Source organism: Cetorhinus maximus, chromosome 15, assembly GCF_964194155.1.
Source record: "Cetorhinus maximus chromosome 15, sCetMax3.hap1.1, whole genome shotgun sequence".
Taxonomy (NCBI): domain Eukaryota; kingdom Metazoa; phylum Chordata; class Chondrichthyes; order Lamniformes; family Cetorhinidae; genus Cetorhinus; species Cetorhinus maximus.
Genome location: NC_135893.1, coordinates 58,204,475 through 58,229,054, shown reverse-complemented (window position 1 = coordinate 58,229,054; position 24,580 = coordinate 58,204,475). Strand labels below are relative to the sequence as shown.

Sequence of the window (24,580 nt, the reverse complement as noted above, 5' to 3'; positions counted from 1 at the left end):
GCGGTCACCGTGCAAATGGCGGGGGGGGGGAGGCACATACAGTGGCAGCTCTTATAATGCATGAGAAAGGATTATCTCAACAGCTGAAGCAAGGGGAGTTGGCAGGCTTACATTAGCGGCAATCAATGGCCAGAGAACTGCAATTGAGGGGGAAGAAAAATAAGAATATTTGCTGAATTCTGTTCACCCAAAGCTTTTCAGGATCCTTTTGCAATGGTAGGGAAAAGTCAAGTTGTAAGTGCAACTTTCCTCAACTCTTCAACCTGAAGGTACAAGTGTTCCCAGACCAGGCCATTGTATTGGTGGGTTTGGCCTTGCACACCCCAATGGTTATTAATAGTAAATGGAAACAATGAAGAGTGGCACCAAGAGACCAATCATCCTCCAATACCTGAAGAAATGTTTCAGTTGTCTGTTAGGCTAGTTTATTTTTGAGACACTAAATCCAAGCAATGCTGTATTCCCCAGAATGTGTTTGTGCTCATACAGCCTAGATAAAAGCTATTTGGTTAGAAACGTGCATATGTTAGTGTAGACTTATTTTTCCATTCTAATAACTTGGGCGATTCAGAAGGACTTGTAAAATCAAGGTACTTTGAGCAATATGTTTTTAAAAACAGATTGAATTCTGAAGCCTAGTGCCCTGTTACATATAGGTACAATGTTTTATGAGCTACTAATTGAAAGGTTAATGTAAGGGTAATCCCATAAGTAGATTAGACAGAACTGTTCCTATTTTCCAGTTATGTCAGATCAAGTCTGTTATTCCAGCAACCAACAGATAATGCATCTTGGTAGTGTGTGCGCACCCTGAATCTTGTTGTTTTTGTTCCAAAGGGATAGAGTGCAAGAAAAGGAAGAACAGTTGATGGAAGAAAGGAAAAAGAGAAAAGACGACAAGAAAAAAAAGGAAGCCGCTTTGAAGAAGGTACAGTATTTATTGTCCTTTACTTTTGAAGGAGCAACATAATGCTCAAATGAAATACACCCTTTCTCAAAAGATATTTAAGGATATTCAAAGTACTGGTGCATAATTGTGGGGTAGGCAGTGAAGGATGCAACTTGAAGTAACATTTTTATTGGAAAGCTCTGACATTTTAGGCGAAAGCTATTCTGTTGATTTGGAGAAAAATTTCAATGTTTTCTCAAGCGCACACGCACAGCCCCCACACCCGTGCACTTCTGTAGGGTTACATGGTACTTGTATCCTGACAGGTAAGGACCCCAACCCCACCAATTAATGATCCCATCTAATTGTGAAGATCTAAACATCTATAGGACACTCCATGTACTCTACCCTTTGAAGGAAGCAGGAATTCTTGCCCATGTACTAGGAAGATTTTTAAAATTACATTTTAAGGGATAGCCTTTCAAATAAGCTGGTGCCATGCCACATACCTATACAAACACACCTAACCCACTCCCATTTGAGGTGTTTTTATATTTATTTGAACTACCCTTGTTTGATATATTAGAGGTGAGCTTGGAGCTGCTGTCTTGATGCAGAGACTCTTGCTTACAGATTTATTAGTGGAAACAATACTCAGACAACGGCACCCAGTGATGCAGAGGATGTTATCAGCACTAATCTGTGGCCAACTCGCAATCCAATTTTGCATCACATTGGTCCTGTTTTATACTCAAATCCACGTCATTACATTCTAACTCTTCCATGACTTTTACCCTTGGTTTACATTAACTAGTAATGAAAGAAAGACTTGCATTTATATAGTGATTTTCATGACCTCAGGATGTCCCAAGTGTTTTACAGTGATAAAGCACTTTTGAAGTGGTAGTTGCTGTTGTAGCTGGGATTTAAGATTGTAGTGATAATGCTATCAGTGGGTGCAACCTCCATGGCCGTCGTTCATCTAAGTTTATAGTCGGCTTCAAGACATATAACATAAGCTGTTTTACATCTGTGAGAAAGGGTAGAAGCACTTGATGGATTTATCTACCAGCAGGTCAGAAGAGTGGAAAATTATCTTTGATTCCAGCTTGTACCAGCTATGTCGGGACCATGAAGTTTATTTTGGATGCATTCCAGACCCTGCCTGTCCAGAAGCTATTAACTACAAAATGGAATACGCTATACAAGATGGGACCTGAGGAGAGTCTGGCAAAGCTTCTCTAACAGTTCCTTTCTGAAGAGTGATCTGCACACATCACTCACCTTTACTTTGGCTAGGTGCTGTTGTGCAATGAGGAAACCTGGTTGCTATATCAATGGTAACATCACTGACTAATTGCCCACCTTTTATGGTATCTGTCTTAATTCAACATATTCATAGACTCATTTGCATTGTTGGGAGGGTAGGAATGCATCTTAACAACTAGAAGTCTGCCTATGTGTATTGCTAGGTGTCTCTCTCTAATAAATATCTGCTTTTGTTGAAAATGTACTACTGTGAAAATTTGTTTCTGCAATTGTTCTGATGTATCAGTTGGCTGTGGTGCATAAGTTTTTGTAGTAAAGTGTCTTTGATTTAAAAAAATTTATAGGATGTGTTTTTTGCAAGAGGGCATAATCCATTTATGTAGCTGCTTTGGTGATTTAGGCATAAGGTTTATTTTTATACTGACCGGCTTTCTTTTGTTACAGGCAATTGAACAAAAAAACAAAGGTAAGATGACCTCTGTTGCTCGGTTATTGTATGTTTTCTGGTTAGTTTTTACTGTATCTCTTTGGTAGTGTTGCTATGTAACTTAGCTTTCTGACTAAATAGGGCTAGTGGTGTCTGCATAATACTTTCACTATGTGGTATTATGGTTCACAATGAGTTTAAAGTGCTGTGGTTTGTTGTTGCTGTTAGGAGAAGGGAATAGGGAGATGACAAAGTAAATTGGAGGTTACCAGCAAAGGAGGTTGGGAGCAGTGTTCTACCCTCAAAGCCATGTGGCCGTTCCGGTTCAGTGTTAAATGATCAATCAACATAATCTAATGGGAACACCTTTAAAAACTTAACTACAACTAGGTTTTAAAAAAAAATCACGGAAGGCACTAATGCCCATAATCTGTACATGGAACTTGCAAGTTCCAAATGAAAAACTGCAAGTGAAGCTATGCCACTGTACCATGTGCTCAGCACTAAGCAGTAATTGTTTCTTTTTGCTGAGTAACATGCTGGTGAACGATTTTGGTTCGTTATTCTTTTATAAATTCAAATAACATTTTGTTCAAAGTGCCCTCTCCCTACCTTCCATATTGTGTATTCAGAGAAAACAAATTATGCATAACTTTTCTTCATGTCGATCCATTTACTTAAGCAAAAATCCATTATATTAGTTGTGCTTGCCTTCAGGCTGCTGCAGTCGTGTCTACGACATGGAGAAACCTTTGCAATTTCAATGATTTCATTGATTACAGTGGAGGTCATGACTTGAGTGCCTGGTGGCAAACCTGGAGTCACCCCATCCTGGGAAAACATGCTATGGTCAGTTTTCATCTGTGAGCAGAGACAAAGAATTTCCGTGGGCTACTGCACCAAAATGATTGCAGCAATGTCTGATTCTGCCTTTACTAGGCTAGTAGCAGGAATCGTCTTCCCTCCTTACCCACGTTTTGAACAGTGGCTCCCGGGGCTCCATTGAGGGGCTTGCTGGTTGGGCAAGCCTGTTGTAAATAGTCTTATTCAGCAAAAGATGGTTACAAGGGATGGAAATGGTAGCCAGGGAAAGGAGTTTGCGGACCAAGGACAATGATTTCCAGCTTTTCCAATATTTAGTTGAAGGAAATGTCTGCTCGCTCAACATTCTCTGTCAATCGGTGTGACAAATTGGAGACAGTGGAGGGCCAAGAGAGGCTGTGATGAGATAGAGATGGTATTGCCAAGGGGTAGCTCGCAGATGAGAAATAGAAGGGGGCCAAAGATTAATCCTTGGAGGACACCAGATGTAGCAGTGCAGGAAGAGAAGCCATTACAGGTGATTGATATGTCTAGCGACAATTAGCTAAATAAGGATGGAACCAAGCTTAGAGCAGTTCCACCAGCCAAATAATGGCAGAGGTACATTGGAGGAGGGTGCTGTGGTTTAACAGTGTCAAAGGCTGCAAACAGGTTGAGAAGGATTAGAAGGATAGTTCATTGCGATTGCCTCTGGTACTCTTAATTCTAGCATTGAAATTCACTCCTCTGGTACTCCTACTGTCCCATTACAATATCTAACTGTATTTTTGAATCTCAGATATTTTTATCTCTATTACCTACCTGACAGGTTGTTCCAAACATGTATCACCTTTGTGAATCAAGAGATTACCCTGGCTAAGTGGTTTTAAATGTGCTTTTTGATAACTTAAAGTTGTACTGTGGTCCTATTTGCCTGACTTACTTTGAAGCCAGAGTCAGATTTCCTACATGGATCCGGACAGTGAATAAACTGCTCATCTACACCAACTATAAATTAGTAATTTATTTTCAAAATATCTAGCCTGGAAGATGCAAGTGCTTTTTTAAAAGCAATTTTGATAGGACTGAAAGGTGGAGAGCACAGCAAGTGCTTGATTGATCCGTGTAGATATGCAGTGTGGTTGTTGATTAGAATGTGATCTTCAGTGAAATTATTATCTCACGGTGCTTGATATTGGCTTTCTGTTTTCACAAACATTGTTTTATTATCCCACTTTCAATTCCAAAGATGTGCTACAGCCAAGCTGGTGTACACATTTGATTCATGTCCTTTTGTTTAGAAGGTGGGCAAGTTCAGGTAATAATATGAAACACTTAACTGTATTTTTAGTCTTCCACCTATTAGCTAAGCAAATTGAGTATTGGTTGAAAAATGTAATCACTGCATGCATTTAATCAGAAAATTGTACCTGCTCAATGTTTGCTTCACTACTTCAATATAAGATTTCATTGTCTCATCATCTGATTTCAAAGCCCTTATGAAAATAATGGCCTCTGTACCTTCCACTGAGGGGGCCATGGTATTACAGATTTTTATCTAACTTGCTGGTTGATTTTAAAACCATCCTCTCATTGACCACTTGGATGAACTCAGTCTTTTATCAAATCCATCCACACGCTTTGTGGTTTCTCAGCAATAATCTGTTGGTTGAATTGCTTTGTCTTGAACCCTGAGAGATATTGAGCCATCAAGACCTCAGAATTCCCAGCTTTGATTTGCTATAAATTCAGAGAGGCCTTTGCAGCTGTGTTGATCCTCACCTCATGAGACATCCACCAGCACGCAGGGATCAGTGGATAGTAATTGGGAGTTGGGATCCTTACTGATTTCTTTCCTTCTAATGCAGCTGAGGCCTTTTGCATTGCTCCAGCTGTAGCCTGCCTGAGATCAGCCATTTCAGATCTGAAACTGAGTACTAGCTTCAAGTGTTAGAGGAGTAGCTTGTGGTAAGGTATGTGAATGGGTGACCAGTTACCATGCTTCCAAGGGCTTTGGGTGTACAACTCTTCACTCTGACTACTTGCTCGCTGAGTCTTATCTTCCACTCATTCTTATGTAAGTGGTTAAAGGCAGCACTTAGCATGGTGCTGAGCTACATAAATGAGGAAATTCTCTGGCTCAGTATCTGGGTGAGTTAATGACAACACCTTTCAACTGACAGATTTTTCATGACATGATATGAACTTGTTATGTAAGGCAAGGCCATGACATGTAATGCCATCACCTGTGTTTTATGGCTTTATCTAAAGGCACACATTGTATTTAAATTTAGTAATTAGACATGTTTATTCTATAAGGTGGTCTTTTGACTTGCACCCAGCTTGGTATCTTCTGTTGGAAGACATTCGTTCCTAGGTGTAATGCCTTGGCTACTGCAAGGATAGAAATATTTCTAATGGCTGGTTCATTAGAAAACAAATGTTCAGCTTGGTGAAATTTACCATACTAGGAGTACTTCAGTGCCTTTGAATATATGATTTGAACACAGAGTTCAGAGTTAGTCGAATAGTAATATAGGACCAAGAGCATGGCCTCTTCTTTCATTGCTGAAAACAGTTAACTAGAGATGGGCAGGAGGCACTCAAAGACATTTCTCGCTTTCCTTATGAGAGGTTAAATCAATGGATTTGAGGTTTTCTGAAAGAGTTTTCTCATGATTTTAAAGTCCAGTAAAAATGTTAGTTCTGCAACCATTTCAGTTTCTTTCATTTTTGTTTTCCTTTATCAGACATAGTCGGAGTTCCTTTTTAATTTTGCACGTCTTTTCTTTAAAAGTTATTGCCATAGGAAAGCCTTAAAAACCCTCTATTGTGGCATGCCTGGGGTGGGGGAAAGATTGAAATATTGTGATCAATGTGATGGGTCTACAATCATGATCTACAAACATTATACTACCAATGGCTTTTAATCTTTATGCATACCCTATTGCAAAAGCACACAACTCTGGCAAGTTCAGCACATGTAACACTCTAAGCAAGGGTTTGTGGGACTAGGACTGGTATGTAATTACATTGGATATAGGGCACGGAAACGGGCCATTTGGCCCAACCAGTCCATACAAGCGTTTGTGTTCCACTCAAAACCACCTCCCATCTTTCTTCATCTAAATCTAGAATTGTAATCCTCCATTGCCACCATCCCCATATGCATGTCGAGCTTTCCCCTAAATGTATCTATACTATTTGCTTCACCGACTCCGTGACAGAGTTCCACATTCTCACCACTCTTTGGGCAAATAAGTTTCTTCTGAATTCCCTATTGGATTTCTTGGTGACTATCTTATATTGATGGCATCTAGGAATGTTCTACCCCAAAAAATGGAATATTGTGTCCACTCTATTAAAACCTCCCATAATTTTAAAAACCTCTACTAAGACACCCCTCGGCCTTCTTCATTCATTAGTCTTTTATGGGCCACCTTATCAAATGCCATTTCGAAACCCAGAAAATGTACAACTGCTGCATCACTTGTCTACTCTCTGTAACCTCAAAATGTAATAAGGTTGTTCAAGCAATATTTTTGCTTTTGAAATTATGCTATTTGTTATATTTTTCTTTCCTAGTGGTCTTAGAATCCCTCCTAAAGGAGAGAGTAAATTATTTTTTCACCACTAATGGTGAACTAACTGGTCCCTTATTCCCTGGCAATGTTCGGTCCCCCTTAAATATTGAAATTTCATTAGCTATCTGCCTGCCCTCTAGCATTAACTTTTCTAATAAATTATTAAATACTAGCAGAGACCCGCAAAACACATGTGAAATTAGTTTCTTTATTGCAACTTGGCCCCTGACCATTCCTTGTGCCACTGCCCTTGGACCCTGCCCGCTCCTGGCGCTGCCGCCTTCAGCCCCCGCCTGCTCCTGGCACCGTCCCCCTTCAGCCGTTGAAGTTGTTGAACTCGTGTTGCACCCAGAAGGCTGTTAAGTACCTAATCAGAAGATGAGGTGCTGTTACTCAAGCCTGCATTGAACTTCACTATACAACTATGTCAAGTTGGTTGGTGAAGTGAAGCCTATAGCATTGTAAAGCTGGATTTATGCATTGCAATGATCCTCTGTTTTACAATAAAGGTTTATCGAGATCAAATAAGTCATGTCTTCGTATTTAACCAATACACCATAAAGATTGTGGAAGCAATATTTTCACTTTACCAACATGCTATTTCTATCACACTGTTAGCTTTAATCCCTGAATGATAAAGTTAACCTTGTGCCTATATTCAGTGGCTCGTTTTATCGCATTTGCTTCTTGATCTTTACATTTGACACTGTTTAGGTTGACTGCTGCTGATTGCTGTGAAATTGATTTTCAGTTGCCTGGTCAAGGTTTCTCTTCAGGGAAATGATTTGTGACTTAAAATTCAGCAAGAATTGATTGCCTGATCTGAATATCTAAACGTACTAAGTGTTGTATACTAATGTACCGTAAACAACAAATCTATAGAAACAACACTTCATAATGCATTAAATCAAGATCTTTCAGACCATCTAGCTGTGCACAATGCAGTGATGCTTGATAAAATGTTGTATGTGTTGAACCATAGAATCTGTTTTCCGTTTATCCAATTCCCAAAACTCCAGCTAGTAATATATTTTCAAAATATTTAAGCTTTACACCAGTGGGTAGGTTGTATGCAGTAGTACCTTGGTCAAGACTGAAGTGTAAATGGAGGATGAAGCGAAAAACAAACTTTCCTACAAGTCGTTAGGATCTTTTAAGGATGTTGAGGTATGATTAATTCCCACCCAGATATATTTTCAGTGATTTGGTGGAGCATAGCCAAATCGCTATAAATGGGGCCTTTGTGAAGGTGCCGTACAACCACAGACTCTCATTTAAAAAAATATTGTTGTGTTAAACATAATGGGAATGGATCTTAGCTTTTTAGTTAATTATTGTAACCTCCTTTTGACCCCAGTACAGTGATAACTCCCTGCTTATGTTTCAAGAATTTTATGCAGATTTTAAAAATAGTTTGCTGCAATAGGAGCACTTTGGATCTCCAGTAATTTGAAAGTTATGCTTTGCAAAGTACAAGTGATTGCCTGTTCTTAATGCAGGAAATGAATCCCACCTGAGTGGTATGATTTTGTTTTATGAGAGCACAAGTATCAAGGCAATTGAAAATGTTCTGACATGGCCTCAGAAATTGGTGTGTGGTTTTCCAAGTCAGGTTCTTATTTATAAAGTGTCAAGCATTTATAAAACACTTTTCATGACCATCGGATGTTGAAAAGCATTCTACAGCCACTGAAGTACTTTTTTTGAAGTGTAGCCACTCTTTGTAATGCTGGAGATACAGCAGCCAATATGCATACAGCAAACTCCCACTCCCACAATGTGATGATAACCAGATGATTTTTTTTGCGTGATCATTGAGGGATAAATATTGGCCAGAACACATGGGGGTAACTCCCCTGCCCTTCTTTGAAATAGTGCCAAGGAATCTTTTACATCCACTCAAGCAGTTAAATGGAACCTCAGTTTAATATCTCATCTGAAAGACAGCACTTCAGACAGTGCAGTGTTCTCTCAGTATTGCACTGGATTATCAGCCTTGATTTTTGTACTTAAACCCTGTAATGTAATTTTAATCTGAAACCTTTTAACTCAAGCTTGCTGACAACTGAGCTACAGCTGACACCATTGTGCAGAAACCCTTCCATGCTCATGACATAGAGTATATTTTCTTTATTATAACTAGTAATGTCAAATGGGTGAAATTGTGCTTTTTCCCATTTGAACCTGACAATGTCATTACTGTTGGGATTGAGGATTTCTCAAAAGCTGGTGGTGGTAGATTTTGGTTGGATCCATGAATTTAGCGTCCAGTAACAGAAACTGGGCTTTATCTGAAATTCTTGATTGTTCCTTGGATATCATGTTTGCTTTACTAAATTATTCTGTAGCCACTTGCAAGTCTGAAATGCCGCTTTCTGCTGTGGCGCACAAGTTTGTGTGGACTATCAAAATCCATTCAGTTATCCATATCATTTGAAAATGAGATCACAAGAAACCTGTGGCCATGTTCACTAACTACCACTACCAAATGGAAGGAAACAAGCTGGGAAACTTTTAAGGCCATAAGGTATTAGATAGGCTGACCGTACTTAAAGCTGATAAACCACCAGGACCGAATGAAATGCATCCAAGCATGCAGAGGTAAGTAAGGGTGTAGGTCCCCTGCTCTCTCTGCTATATATTAATAACCTAGACTTGGATGTAAGGGCGCAATTGCAAAATTTGCAGATGGCACAAAACTTGGAAGTATTGTGAACTGGAAGGAGGATAGTATTAAACTTCTGTGCTGTAACCATTCTGTGATTCAAGTGCTAAAGCCCTAAAATGAACACCTTTTTAAGCTCATTGGTTAAGAACTTGTACTCGGGGAGACTGCTTAAAATAAAGAAGTTTGAAATAAGGGAGTGCTGGTGGATCTTTTCTCCCAAAGGATAAGTGGAATAAGTAGAACAGGAGAACCATTGAATATGGGCACTGAATGTGTTCAAGAATAAATAAAAACAAAAAATGCTAGAAAAACTCTCTAGGACTGGCAGCATCTTTGGAGAGACAGAGTTAAATTTTGAGTCAGTCTTCACATGCTGCCAGACCTGCTGAGCCTTTCCAGCATTTTCTGTTTTTATTTACGATTTCCAGCATCTGCAGTATTTTACTTTTATTCAAGAGCAAATAAATGTGTCCTGATCATGGGAAGTGATTGAGGGGTATGGCAAGAAGGTGGGTAGGCGGGGTCATACTTAATGGCGGGCAAGTTTACGAAGTTCCTGTCCTGAATTCTGTGGCTTAGTTTACCAACTAAAGTTATTCCTCTTACGATAACTAGGTTTGGCAGAGTGAAAGAATTTGCATTGATGTAACACTTCTCATGTTCTCGGGAGATTCCAAAACACATGGCAGCAAATGTTTTTTTTGACATGTCATTGTTATAGAAGCAAACACAGCCGCCAGATAGCTCAGAGCCAAGTACCATAACCAGTTCACTTTTTTTTGGTGGTAATGGCTAATGGGAGGAATGTTGGCCAGGACTTGGCTTAGATTACCAATCCTTCTTTCAAAGTACATTGCTTTGGAGTTTGATCCATTGACTTGCTAGTATCGGGAATAAATGAATGCATGGAGATAGATGACTCAATTTATTTGAAGTAGCAGCCTTCAATCTTTCAGGATTTCCCAGCATTAACTTCCCCCTGGTACCCAATCTTAATCAAGACCAACTGCATTGAGGTGGGTGGGGAACAATGTGGAGTGCACTCTGCAGACATTGGACTCTAGTTGAAAAGCAGATAAAGTGGCATCTGTGGTGAGAGAAACAGTTAACATTTCTGTTTTTACTGCAGATATTGGATCTTGTCACATGGAAAACCCACACCCAACATTTCAGCTCAGCCCAAGCAGCAAACCAATCCAATTAAGATTCCTTTATGGCTCAGGTCCCTTAGATTAATTTAAAAGCAAAACACTGTTGATGCTGGAAATTTGAAATAAAAATAGAAAATTCTGGAAATACTCAGGTCTGGAGCCATCTGTGGAGAGAGAAACAGTTAACATTTCAGGTCATGATATTTCATCAGAACTGGGGGAAAGTCAAAAATGTAATGGCTTTAAAGGAGATGAAATGGGGGAGGGTGGAAAAAGAGTAACAGGGAAGGTCTCTAATAGAGCGGAAAAGGGACATTAAATGATAAAATAGTTGGTGGGGCAGAGCTAAAGGGAGTAGTAATGCAGCAAGTAAAGAAACAAAAAATATGAACCCAGAGGAGGTGTGTATGACAGAACAATGAGAAACTGCCATTGGAAAGCAAAAATGAGAAAAAAAAGACTAAGATCAAACCCTACAGAGAAATGGAAACAAAATAGGGGAGCAGAGATTACGGTCTGAAACTGTTGAACTCAAACTTCAGTCCAAAAGGCTGTCAAGTGCCTAATTGAAAGATGAGCGGTTGTTCCGTGAGCTTGTGTTGAGCTTCATTGGAACACTGCAGTGAGCCAAGGACACGTGTCAGCATGAGAGCAAGATGGAGAATTAAAACGGTAGGCCACCGGAAGCTCGGGGTCATGCTTGCGGACTGAAGAGGTGTTCCACAAAGTTCTTGGATAATTTGCCCAGCTGCGCCCTTCAATTCCTTTGGTGTCCGTCCTTGAGTCCTCCACTGTTGCTATTCTGGACAGGATTTGACATTTACTGAGCTACACTGTCAGAGCTCCAAAGCTGAAAATGTTCTACTTTTCTCATCAGTAGAGCTAAATATTTGCTATTACTATTTACAGTACCAGGGTCAGTAGTTAGAAGATCCTTCGGTGTCAGTTTTGGCACAGCGTTAGCACACTGAGTCAAGTTTGTGGGTTCAATCCCCTGTGGAGAGATGAGCATATAATCTAGGTTGACGCTTCAGTGCAGTTTTGAGGGAGTGCTGCATTGATGTGTCTTCCAGATGTGATATTAAGTGAACAGCATGTTCTGCCCCAGTATCTTGGGCTGATATTTATCCCTTGGCCATTATCGCTGAAAATAGATTCTGATTATCATTTCATTGCTGTTTGTGGGGCTTCACTGTGCAAGCATCAATTGCTTCATTTCTTTACATTACAACTGTGACTGCAGTTTAAAAAAAGTAGTTACTTGGCAGTAGAGTGCTTTTGGACATCCTGAGGCTGTGAGGGACACTGTACTAATGCGAGCTCACCTGTTCTTTCCCTTTTTGGCTACTTGCTGGCACTGCAACTGTGGGGGACGCACTCACTGCGCATGCAGTCCCAGTGCCTCTGACGTTACTGCCAGCATCGTCACAGTAGCTGCCTAGATCAAAGAACACTGTTTTGGTTCCTCCCGATTACTGCAGTCTCCCTTACCGCTCTGTTTACCACTCCTCTTGATGTGCTGTCACTGCCCCGCTATCCCAAGCCCTGCTGTCAATCCATGGCTGTCTTGCTTGCTGTTGCTCGAGCTCTCACTCACAGCACGCAAGGGGGACAGTGAGGGGGGATCAAGAGCGAGGGGCCAGAAATGGGGTGGCAAGCATGAGGCAGCGAGAGGCTGGGAACAGGGTGGCGAGTGGGAGGCAGTGAGAGGTCAGGAAGGGATGGTGAGCGGGAGGCAGCAAGGGATTGGAGGGAGGCAGTGAGTGGGTGGTGAGCGTTCAATGACCACACAACAATGATGTTAGTGGGCGAACTGGGTGCCAACTTCCTGTTCCAGTTCAGTGTCAGGAGATAGTGTTCCTTTTTTTGGTTGGGCTCATTGAAAATCAGGAAAAGCATGGGTGTTTTTGATTTTATCCAGTCAAATTGTTAATGAATGTACTGGTAATTCATGTGTTGAACGAAGCAGAGTTTGGCATGTGTTGCTTGCCGTTGAGATATTGCTGGGTTAGCTTTGATACAGATTCAGTTACTTTTCCTCTTCACTCCCCACCCCACGTCTACAGAATTTCCAGCACCACAACATACGTGTGTCTGCCTGAAAGTCAAATTTCCCTTTGCTTGGCCCTCAACATTCCTTAACTGATATCTCCTTGGGGCATGACAAGCATAGGAAATGTACAGTAAAAACTGCAGAGGAGAGCAAGAAAGAAACCTGTTTGGCTGCAGGTCTGCATGCTGAAAATATTTTTGCATACTGTTGCGGCTGTTCGCCGTTTTAGGTTTGTGTTGCTGAGTTGTATTGATGAGCTGTATTGATTCTGGTTGTCTGAAGCTGTCCCATCTGCCTTTGATTTATTCTTGGTGGTGTAGGAAGTTGCCAGACTTTTCTTAAATTAACCCAGCTTTGCGTTGGGCCCCTACTACTGGAAGAGTTGGCGAACATTGCTCTTTTGTAGTAGTAAAATGACACCATGCTTCTCCTCCATTTTCTAATGAAGTTTGCAGAGTGGGAAAGCAACAGAAGTTGGAAAAGCCTTTCAAACTGTTGCCGTAATTTACCACTCCCCCTGTTCTCCCAACTCCCCTCTGCTGCCACCCCAAATTGTGGCTTCTGTTCAGGTTAGTTGTAGATTGTGCACATACAGGTTCTTTGTTTTCTGAAAGTGTACTATTTTAAAAAGGCATTTGTCGGGAGAATGTGTAAATACTTAAAAATGTAGCTGAATTTCATCTCCAGAGGCACCTAAAAATGGTGCCCCAGGGGAAATCTGTAACAGCTGCTGAATTAATGAGATCTTTTGAAATGATTTGTAACTTGTATGTTGAGCAGTTGAGGTTTGAAGCTATTTTTAAAGGATCTGGGGGAGGTGCACTGTATAAGTGTGTAGAGAGGTAGCTGTAAATGGAGGAATAATTTTCCAGCGGATATACCTGATTTGAACTCTTGTAAGTGTGGAAATTGGCGATTACAGTCAAGCATTGTACACCACAAAAGTGTTTTACTTTGGTGATTATTTCATAATATTGGAAGAGACCCAATAGCTTTAATAGCTAAGTTTGTGTTACTAGTTCTTTGAAACATGATTTTTGGAAATGCAAAAAAAAATGTAATAACTTGTCTGTTTGACCTCAAAAGGTTTAGTTGTTAACAGCAGTAATTGAAAAACTAGAGAAGAAATGATAATGTGATTATCAAACCAAGACAGTTTAAAAGTGCCTTTTTTTTCCCGGCCAGTATCTCAGGAGCACAATCTCCCGTGTTGTTCTCTCTGCCCTCTCATTACTTTTACGTGTGTTGGGCCATGCAGTGAAATATGGCAATTTAATTGTTTTATTAGTGGAACGAGGTGTAATGATAGGTCATTCATGTCTCCCATTGGTTATATTCCTACAGTAAGCATTTTAGATTTATTCTGGCACAAATGGAATGAAACAACTTGAGCTGCTTTTAAAATGTTCCTTTAGTTTGGCACTTGTGTTCCTGTTCCTGATGATAATCATACTGATAGTTTCCTGTAGCCTACAGACAGGTTTGATTTTACCTGGATGAAAAAGTCTGCTTTAAGGCTATAATGGACTGAAGGAAGAGTATGAAGGCTGGGAGCTGCCTTTGATGCCTAATTAAAAGAATAGCATAAAAGCAGCAAGAGTAAAGGATGTTGAAAAAAATGGTTAGGGGGAGGAGGGCTGTGAAGTGAATTTTGAGGGGTATTTCTGGCACATAGATTTATGATGTAAAATAAAGATGTTTTTCACTTCCACTTAAACATCCTCTAATTTTCCTTTGGACTTTCTTTCCTCCTTCCATGCGTCCTAGACTATTTACAGCACAGAAGGAGGCCATTTAGCCCATCATGTCTGTGCCAGCTGAGAAAGAGTAATCCAGCCTAATCGCACTTAGTCCATAGCCCTGTAGGTCCTGATTGTGATTCATGCTCCAATACACAAATATGTTATCTTTGTACTTTATACAGATGACTTCTATTACAAGTCCATACAAACAAGGTTGGTGGGATATTTAACATGGGGGCATCGCCAGATCCAACCTTTATAGTATGTACATCTCTACAAAATTCTTTGGAGATTGATTAGGAGTGGTTGGCTAAAAGTGTTGTCTGTCCGTTCCTCCCCACCCCCCTCCACATTTCCATGTGCTTCAGCCAATAACTTCCTCACTTGCATTTGGTAAATGTGCTCCAAAACCCGTGATCAAACCGGTGGTACTGGCCTTGGGTGCCACATGTGGTACACTTACCCATTAAGTTATTTGAATGACATCATCGAAAACTCTTGTCCTACCTCGCACCAAGTCCTGTTCACCCCTCACCCCTGTGCTTGCTGACTTACATTGACTCCCAGCTAAACAGTGCCACAGTCTTAAAGTTCTCATCCTTATTTTCAGATCCCTCCATGTCCTTGTCTCTCCCCATCTCTAATCTCCTCCAGTTTCTAATTCCCTTTTGAGCATCCCTAATTTGAATCACTCTGCTACTGGATGGCAGTGTCTTAGGCTGCCTGGGATCTAAGCTTTGGAATTCCCTGTTTAAACCTGCCTGCCCCTCTACCTTTCATTGCCCCTTTAAGACACTCCTTAAAACCTGTTGCATGATATTTTAAGTGCCTGCATTCCATTGTGATGTAAAGGTGCCCAGCAGAGCAGAGTTAACGTGCAACTGGAGAATAGCACCGTCCGCTGTATAATGTATAGAGTCACATGGTATTAGACTCAACATTCTAGAAGCAGTTGGTAGCAGCAACATGCATGTCATTAACTGGGATCTGCACATAGTTAGAGATTAACAATAAATGGTTCATGTTTAAACATTACAAGTCTCAAGATCTCATCATTGAGACATCAGACAAACCCATAACACAACATGGTGATCAGCAGTGATAAGAAAGGTAGCATTTTAAACAATGAACCCAGAACAGTATCACAAGATATGGAAAACCAAAAACAGCTGCAGCCTAACTAGAGAGACGTTTGCCTAAGAAGAAAAATTGAACAGTTGAAGAAGCTTCACTACAGACTTAGAAGTTGAGGAATCCACCAGAGTGAGACCATTGCAAGACTGTTGAGTGACGCAAAGTAAAATAAAAATCTGCTTAGATCATAAGATGGGTGAGCAAGAATACAAAAAAAGAAGCTAAGACCCTGAGTGGCACAGTTGAGGAACCTGGTCAGATACGGGTAATCAAAATTACAAAAAAGATGTACTTACATTATAGAACAGGTGACAGCCCCAGGGGCTCAGCAAATTGCAGATGTTGGAAGACAGCTGCAAGTTTAAAAAAATTTAGCAGAGATAAAATAGTAGGCAGAGCAGAAGACGACTCTGCAAAGTGGAAAAAAAAAGACCTGCAGAGTTTAAGAAAGAAGAATCGCCCTGAAATTGATTTTGCAGCTTGGAGGAGTGAGTTGCTGCAGATTTAAAGGCTTTTAAAAAAAAAAGAGAAACGTCTCACGATTGTGAGGGAACTTTTTTCAATCGGGATAAGTAAAAAGCTTCTGCTGCAGAGTTAAATCTTGAAAGCTTAAAAATAAAACCAGTCCGCAACCGTGAACATCCTGCTGAACCTGAAAAAGTGTGGGAAAATCACAGACAAAAGAAACTGACAGCTGCAGACAGCATGAGTAAAAAAAGGTTACTGCACAGATAGCCTTAAAAGGGACAAAGATAATTTAAGCTGTAACTACTACAAGAAAAAGGCCTTGGATAGAAAATTAGAAGAGCCAGACATCTTTTTGCTATGGAAAGGGCTAACCTAGACCAGAGTGGGAGCCTTGGAGAAGAGAATTTTTAGTTTACAGGAGAATTACAGGATTAAATAAGGAATCAGAGGAAGTACACGTTGATAAGTTTTTATTCATCTTTGGTTCATTTGGTGGTGAAGTACTCCATGCCCAATGTATAGATCAATACTCAACAATATTTGGTGAGATATTAAAAGGCTTTGACAGATATTTTTAACTCAAGTTGCAGAGAACGCAGACCCTAGAAGAAAGCCTAGCGCCCCCCCCCCCCCCCCCCCCCAATAAACCACCAAGGGCAACAGAAGTCTCCAGAGCGAGGACGACAGAAGACCCCAGAACGAGGGAAACAGTATTCAAATAAACCACAAGATGGTTGCAGACCATATCAGTGCAATGAAATGCATGAGCCAAAGAGTTTAGTGCAGAAAAAAACTGAGAAGCAGCCAAAAAGCTTAAAAATAGATTTTTGAAAATGTTGACAGTACCCAACATTAAACAGCAGATGGCAGTGCGGAGTGAGCAGATGGCTGTGAATGAAGAGAGGCTATCTGAGCTAACTCAAAAGGAGCAAAACGTGCAAAATGCAACTGAAGCTGTTCTACAGGAAAATGCTCGCACCAGAGCCAAACTGGAAGATTTGAAGCGCCAGATTCAAGCTGAGTATATATGTTTGAAAACGCATGGCAAACTGAAATCTTTAATGAACCAAGCTGTTTGAGATCTGAACAAACAAATTTCATAGACAACGCAAAGGTACCAGGAGGAAATAATGACCAATTTCAAGGTTGGCAAATCAAAGCAGGAGTTTGGGGAACTCAACCAGGTGTACAGCCAGTCAAACCAGCAGGCAGAAAAGGCGCACACAGAAATTGTGACCTTGGAAGACCCCTTGCAAAATCAATATGTAGGCATGGAAAAACAAGCTAAAAAGGACACTGAATGCTACTTTAGAAAAAGCTGCGTTGGAAGTAGCAGTTTCAATGAAACAATGCACTGAAGCACAGAGTGAGTTGACATGGTCAACAAGAAAATAAACAGTTGAAAGAATGGTTGGTTGTCCTTCAAAATCAAATGCAAAAGAAATGCGTAACCTTTCAGCAGCATGAAGAAATGAAGACTGTCTTTAGCAGCAGATTGGAAGCACAGCAGAAGAAACTCAGAGACTCCACTGAATTACAGAAAAGCTCAAAATGAAACAAGCGAGCTTTGCAAAGAAAAGAAAAACCTGTTGAAGAACCTTCAGATGCAACAAGAATCCCTGAGGACAAAGTTTATTCCTCTGGAAAATTTGGAAGAGAAGGAAAGTTAATTTAATGTCACTTTGAATAAATTGAAGGACCAGTTGACAAAGAAGATTCAGCATGGACTGCAATGGTTCAAGAAGGCAGCTCACCACCACCTTCTCCAGAGCAATTGGGGATGGGCAATTAATAGCCAGTGATAACTACATTCTATGAATGAGTAAAAAAAGTTCCATGTCCCAGGAGGAAGCCAAAAGCTATAAGAAACAGACTGAAGAGCTGAAGAAGCAGTTGAATGAAAATGAGGCATTGAAAGGAAAAGCCTGTAGAACTTTCCAAGCTGCGAGTGGATAATGAAGCCATGAGTAACACAATTACAGAACTGAAACAAGACTTGCTGGAGACAGACCTGACCAACAGTGAATCCAAACTGAAGGACAAGGACAAAGTTATGCTGCAGACAGAAAAAGAACAGACAATAATAAGATCAGAAAATGCAATTCCAACAAAGAAGCACAAGGAACCAGGAGAAGAAAAAGCACTGGATGCCTCAGATGTATGGAGAACCATTGTCCTGAATGAAAAGGTTCATAAGCTTGCAAAACAATCTGAAAATAAAACAGCAAACAAATGTTTGGCTGAAATTGTGAAACAAGTGGAAATGAAGCCCCATTTGCGAAAAGTATGCACCAGGCAAGAACACGGTAGACACCACGGAAAAAGAAAATTTGAGTCGACTCTAGGAGTACGCGTTTCCTTGGAAGGAGCAGGACAAACTCAGTGTCCGAAAAAAGCCGATGGCTAATAAAGAAACGCAACTCGAAGGATTGCAAAAGGTGAATCACATGGAGATAACCAAGTACCAGAAACCCAGAGTAGTACTACCATTCCTCCAAATGTGACAGACCAAGATGTGAAAGAACTGTCAAGCCTCAAGACTACCTGAATTTATAAAGTCAGAGACTTGAAGGGAGAAAGAATAGCAAGCAAAGATGATTGTATCGTAAATAGTTATACTCTGTTGGAAGGGAGGAAAGTTTTCTTTTGAGAAGAAAGAAGATGATGTATGCGCCTGCATTCCATTGTGATGTAAAGATGTTCAGCAGAGCAAGGGTTAACGTGTGACTGGAGAATAGCACCGCTCATTATGATGTATAGAGTCACTTGGTATTAAACTCAACATTCTAGAAGCAGTTGGTAGCAGCGCCATGCATGCCATTAACTGGGACCTGTACATAGTTAAAGATTAACAATAAATGGTTCATGTTTAAACATACAAGTCTCAAGATCTCATCATTGAGACATCAAAAGAACCCATAACACAACAAAACCCACTAGTCACACGCCCTATCGTCTCCTCATGTGGCTGTCATATTTAGTTTCCTAATGCTCCTATGAAGTGCCTTGGAATTATTTTTTACTTTAAAGGTGCTATATAAATACAAGTTGCTATCTGAAGGAGGATACAGGGGACTAATAGAGTTTATTCATGGGCAATGGGCCAGGGAGGTTAACATAAGTATTTGCATTGTATTTTTCTAGTGTGATTATTCTCTAATTGGTCTGTTTTCTAAATTCAAACCTTGGTGTTTCAGAGCTTCTAGTTGTTTGATAGGCAGGCTCCCTTGAGCAACACAATTGAGTTTAACAGAGTTGGCTGTTTGGTGCACATTTCTCAATGGGAAGGTCCTGTTTTTCCTGGAATATTCTATTTTGCTTCTTGCTCTCTGCCAGTGGTGCTCTTGCATTTAGGCTGCATTGGGTAAGTTGAGCTTGGAGTGAACTAACTAGACCCATGACTTTAAGCCTTGCATCCAGCTTTTGCAGGGTGGGTTGTGATGGTGTGTTCTTTCAAACGTAATCTTGCAGGATTTGGTGATGCCAAGCTTTTGTCTGTTAAACTTAAAAATAAGTGACCACAAGAGTGAGGTTCAACAGTTGAAAAGTAGAGCCAGAAGCGGAGTTCAATAGTTCATTAAACATAATCCATGGCAAATATATTTCTATCAGATTTCAGAGCAGCAAGGAAAATGAAACTAAGATTAAGAGGCTATATGAAACTTGATGAGCAGCTACTTTAATCTTGATTAATTTGCGGGATTGCCAGCAACTGTAATGAACGCAAATTTAGGTGAAGCTTTTCCTGATTAAAGAGTTTGGTGATGGGCAGGGTGGTGAGGATAAGGGCTCTGCTCAAGATGGGAAGAAGCTGAAGGTTCTTAGGATGCATTCAGATATAAATATTTATTCCTATGTGGCAGAATCAAAGGGAATCCTAACAAGAACACAGACAGCATTTTTGATGATAGGAATGCTGTTCCCTCATCCCTTTGTTCTACCATGTCCCTCTGAAGGACGATTATCTTGTGTTCTTTTATAGAAAGATGTCATTTTACTTTTGACTACGGTGGTGGGGTTGGGCTGGGTGGGGAATGGCTGATGTTTAGGAAGCACACCCCAATTTGCAAGTCTTGCTTTCGTTGTCATGAACAAAAAATGTGGTTCATGCATAAGTAAATATTTATTACTAAGTAGGGACTTGCAGATAATAGCATTGCACTTGTTTTTTTACTCCAGAGGTAAATGTGATGGTTAATACATGAGAACTTGAAGCTGCAAAGGCTGTTGCTTTCCACTTGGTTGGCCTCATTATAGCAGCCACTGAGAAATGGCATGCAGTTTAGAGCAGATAATATAGAAACCCTTTCTATATGTCATTGTACTTTAATTGAGGCTTTGATCCTGGTTCTATTTTGTGGGATTTTGGAGCTGAGTGAGCTGTTGCTGCATCCATCTAGTGTTGCTGGACAGATTCAGCACCAGCAGGAAAACTGCATTTGCACAATTGCTTAAATCTCTATAGGAGATAAACCTGTAACCTAAAGAGTCTGTACAAGGATTGCACATTGCTTGGAGAGGAATACCTTCCCCAAAATACCTTTGTTTAGCAAAAAGTTGCCTGGTGTAAAGATTGGAATAATGAATGGTTTTGTGCAACTCAGGAATTGCATCTCAAGCAGTAGCCTTTTTTAATTTCTTGGGACCTGGGTAGGTATGCTGTGCAGATAACATTCTGATGGTCAGGAAAGAAAGGGCACTCTTAACAGTAGAAAGGACACATTTATGGGTTTTGTTGAGTTGCTGTCTGTAGCTGGTGCTTTTGCCAGCATATTATAATATCCCTTTGAATAAACATTTTGTCCAGTACAAAATACCATAACTCAGTTGATTGCTTTGTTGGCTTTTTATGGCTACAAGAACTGACTTTGTGGGCAGCAGCTTTTCTTACTGATCGTGTCTGACAGCATTCTGTGGAAAGTTGATGAATGGTCCTTGCTAAGAGTGTTCCACTCTGATTGGATAATTTGTTGGAGCGTTTAGCTGGTTGTATATTAAACTAGTTGGTCTCCCATGACGTTGCCTATGGTGGGATAATGTGGTGGTGGGGGCAGTGTGTGTGAATACCAGAATTGTCTGGAATGTGGGAGAGCTTCAAGGGTGAGGGGATTCTGCATAGCAGGAGTGGGGGAAGACGTAATTGTGTGGCTCCCAAGAGTAGCCAAAGAGACCAGTGATTCCACTCCTATCTCTTTGGTGCTGGTGCTCCTGAAAAAAATATTACTATTAAGAGGTTGGTGGAGTCTCGTGGCCAATGCAAATGTGAATTTGTGGTACCATTGGGTTGTTAGTTTTATATTTGGCAGTCAAAAGTACAATTGCTTCAGTGGCCCATTTTTAATACAGAACTGCCTAGAATGACAACTAACCGTTAAAGAGATCTCAGCATTTATATGATGAGTAATTAGTTCCCTGTATCCTACTAACAATTCACCCTTAATCTCCACTGTCAGTAACAGATTAACTGGTTATTCACTTTTATAGGACCTTTCTGTATGCAAACTGGTCACCATAATTCCCTGCTTAATGGTCACTAGACCTCAGGGTTCCTGTTCCTATTTTGTAGGTTTTATGTTTGTGCAAAGTACACCAGCACATAAGACCTCATCTGTTGATTCATTTCCTAAATACAAACTGATTTGAGACTGGTGTCTTTTCCCATCCCCAAGAATTTATTCCTCATGTTCTGATGCTGCTGGGGTAGGGTTTTATGGGTACCAGCAAGCTTCTGGTCAATAATCAAGATTGGTTACATGTGGAGGATGCTGCACTGAACACAATTTTGTTTTTACCCGTCATGCCCAATGGAAATGCATGCACCAGGGCAACAGTCAGCATCGGGAGCCCTGCTTTCCCCATCCCAAACCATTTTGCTTCAATAAATATTTAAATTCAGAGTTCAAAGAAATAGTATTAATATTTGGTTTCCTATACTCCAAACTTAGAAAAAAGTTTTGAAGTAAAGGTGGAGCTTTCACTTGCATTTGCTGCCTTCTAGTGTCCTGAAAACCTCACTGCTTCACACCAGTAAATTGCTTTTATATGTTGTCATATCATGGTAGATTCCTTGTTCGAATATGTCCAAGCTGTAAATGATTTCATAGCCTCCTGAGGGTCCTGTCATGACTGAAGAGCCCAATGCAGAATCAGCAAGGGTGCCCACAGAACTGGCAGTGCATGTTGTTGGGCCTGGGGAACTTCTGCAGCTGCACCACCTCTGGCCTTCCTCTGGGCCAATCAGCTGTTGAGTTTGGCACAGATGGTCCTCAACATATTGAACCAAGTTTGTGCTTGCTTCTGTGAAGATTGGTTGCAATGTTTTCTGAAAAGGGTTGGTCTAGAATGCAGAAGTTTGTAAGGCTTTTTTTTGGGTGCCCTTTTATTGTTTGCACTGATCACTTTGATGTAATTTGTCCTGAGACAGTTCCTCATAGAAGATCTGCTTGGGCTTCCTGTAATCAACCATATGGGAGACTTTACCTGATCATCTAAATTGAATTTTCTGGAGGGTGTTCTCCATGCTGTTTGAGGCCAGCACATGGAAGACCTTGTTGTTTATGATGGACCTTAGGTGTCTTTGGAAGTATTCCAGAGTTTTGATGTGGCGCCTACAGCCAACCAGGATTTGGTACCATACAGCAGGGTGGTAAGGACAATGGTCTGGTAGGGTTTGATTTTAGTGTATGGCTTAATGCACAATCATGGAGTCGGCTGTAGCCAGAATTTGCTTTCTGGATGTGTGCATGGATACATTCATCAATAATGGCACCTGTAGAGAGCACATTACCAAAGTGAGAGAATTTTGGAGACCAAAAGTTTTGGCAGTATTTGAGAATTTTTTTTCCATAGTCTGGATGTCTTCCTTGTGGGCAACTAGGGCACAGTCATTTGCATTCAGAAACTCTTGATTACTACCTCTCTGACTTTGGTGGAGGCACATAGCCTGGAGAGCTTGAAGAGTTTCTCTGAATGGGATCGAATGTTGATGTTTGCAGGCATGATTCTGGTGGCTTCCTTAAGCATTGCAGCAAAGAAGAGATTGAAGAGTCAGGGTGGGGGTGGGTGCTGCATGGATGGAGGCAAGACGCATTCTTGATTTACGCTGCTGGTTATTGCGAAGGAACCTGTCATCTTACAGCAAACACAAATACGTTCAACCATACCATCATGCAGTAGGTGCAGGATTTTGACAAATTGTTTACATATATCACATAGGATAGACAGCACAGAAACGGGCCATTCGGCCTAAACAACCCATGTCTGCGTTTATGCTCCACTTGAGCCTCCTCTCATCTTTCCTCATCTAAATCAATCATCGTACCCCTTAATTCTCTTCTCCCTCAAATGCTTGTCTAGCTTCCCCTTAAATGCATCTATACTATTCACTTCAACCAGGCCCTATGGTAGCGAGTTCCATATTCTCACCACTCTTTGGGTGAAGAAGTTTCTTCTTGGATTCAAAATTGGCTTAGTTGTAAGAGACAGAAGGTGATGACAGAAGGATGCTTTAGTGACTGGAAGCCAGTGTCCAGTGGCGTACCACAGATATCTGTGCTGGGTCCCCTATTATTCGCCATTTATATAAACAACATAGATGACTATGTAGGGGGGAGGATTAGTTTGCGGATGACGCAAAGATTGGCCGGGTGGTTAACAGTGAAGTTGAGTGTCTTGGGCTACAGGAAGATATAGACCGGATGGCCAAATGGCAGATAAGTGGCAGATGGAATTTAACCCTGAAAAGTGAGAGGTGATACACTTTGGAAAGAGTAGTTTGACAAAGTATTCAATGAACGGCATAACACTATGAAGTTCTGAGGAACAAAGGGACTTGGCGTGTGTGTCCATAGGTCTCTGAAGACGGAGGGGCATGTCAGTGGGGTGGTGAAAAAGGCATATGGGACACTTGCCTTTATCAAACGAGGCATAGATTACAAAAGTAGGGAGATCATGTTGGAGTTGTATAGAACCTTGGTAAGGCCACAGCTGGAGTTATGAGTGCAGTTCTGGTCGCCACATTATAGGAAGGATGTGATTGCACTGGAGGGGGTGCAGAGGAGATTCACCAGGATGTTGCCTGGGATGAAACATTTAAGTTATGAAGAGAGGTTGGATAGACTTGGGTTGTTTTCGTTGGAGCAGAGAAGACTGAGGGGCGACCTGATTTGAGGTGTACAAGATTATGAGGGGCATGGACAGGGAGCAGCTTTCCCCTTAGTTGAAGGGTCAGTCACAAGGGGGCATAAATTCAAGGTGAGGGGCAGGAGGTTTAGGGGGGATGTGAGGAAAAACATTTTTACCCAGAGGGTGGTGACGGTCTGGAATGCACTGCCTGGGAGGGTGGTGGAGGCAGGTTGCCTCACATCCTTTAAAAAGTACCTGGATGAGCACTTG

The 24,580-nt window shown here is 40.9% G+C and overlaps 1 protein-coding gene across 9 annotated transcripts in view; it reads left to right on the top strand.

Annotated features, from left to right (window-relative positions):
* LOC144690709 (trinucleotide repeat-containing gene 6A protein-like) overlaps positions 1–24,580 on the top strand; it is a 248,042-nt gene that overhangs the window by 116,262 nt on the left and 107,200 nt on the right. For all 9 annotated transcript variants that reach the window (XM_078558471.1, XM_078558467.1, XM_078558472.1 and 6 more), the window contains exons 3-4: positions 838–928; positions 2,603–2,624. In XM_078558471.1, coding sequence (XP_078414597.1) covers positions 838–928; positions 2,603–2,624 — 113 coding nt within the window. The remainder of the gene's footprint in view (positions 1–837; positions 929–2,602; positions 2,625–24,580) is intronic.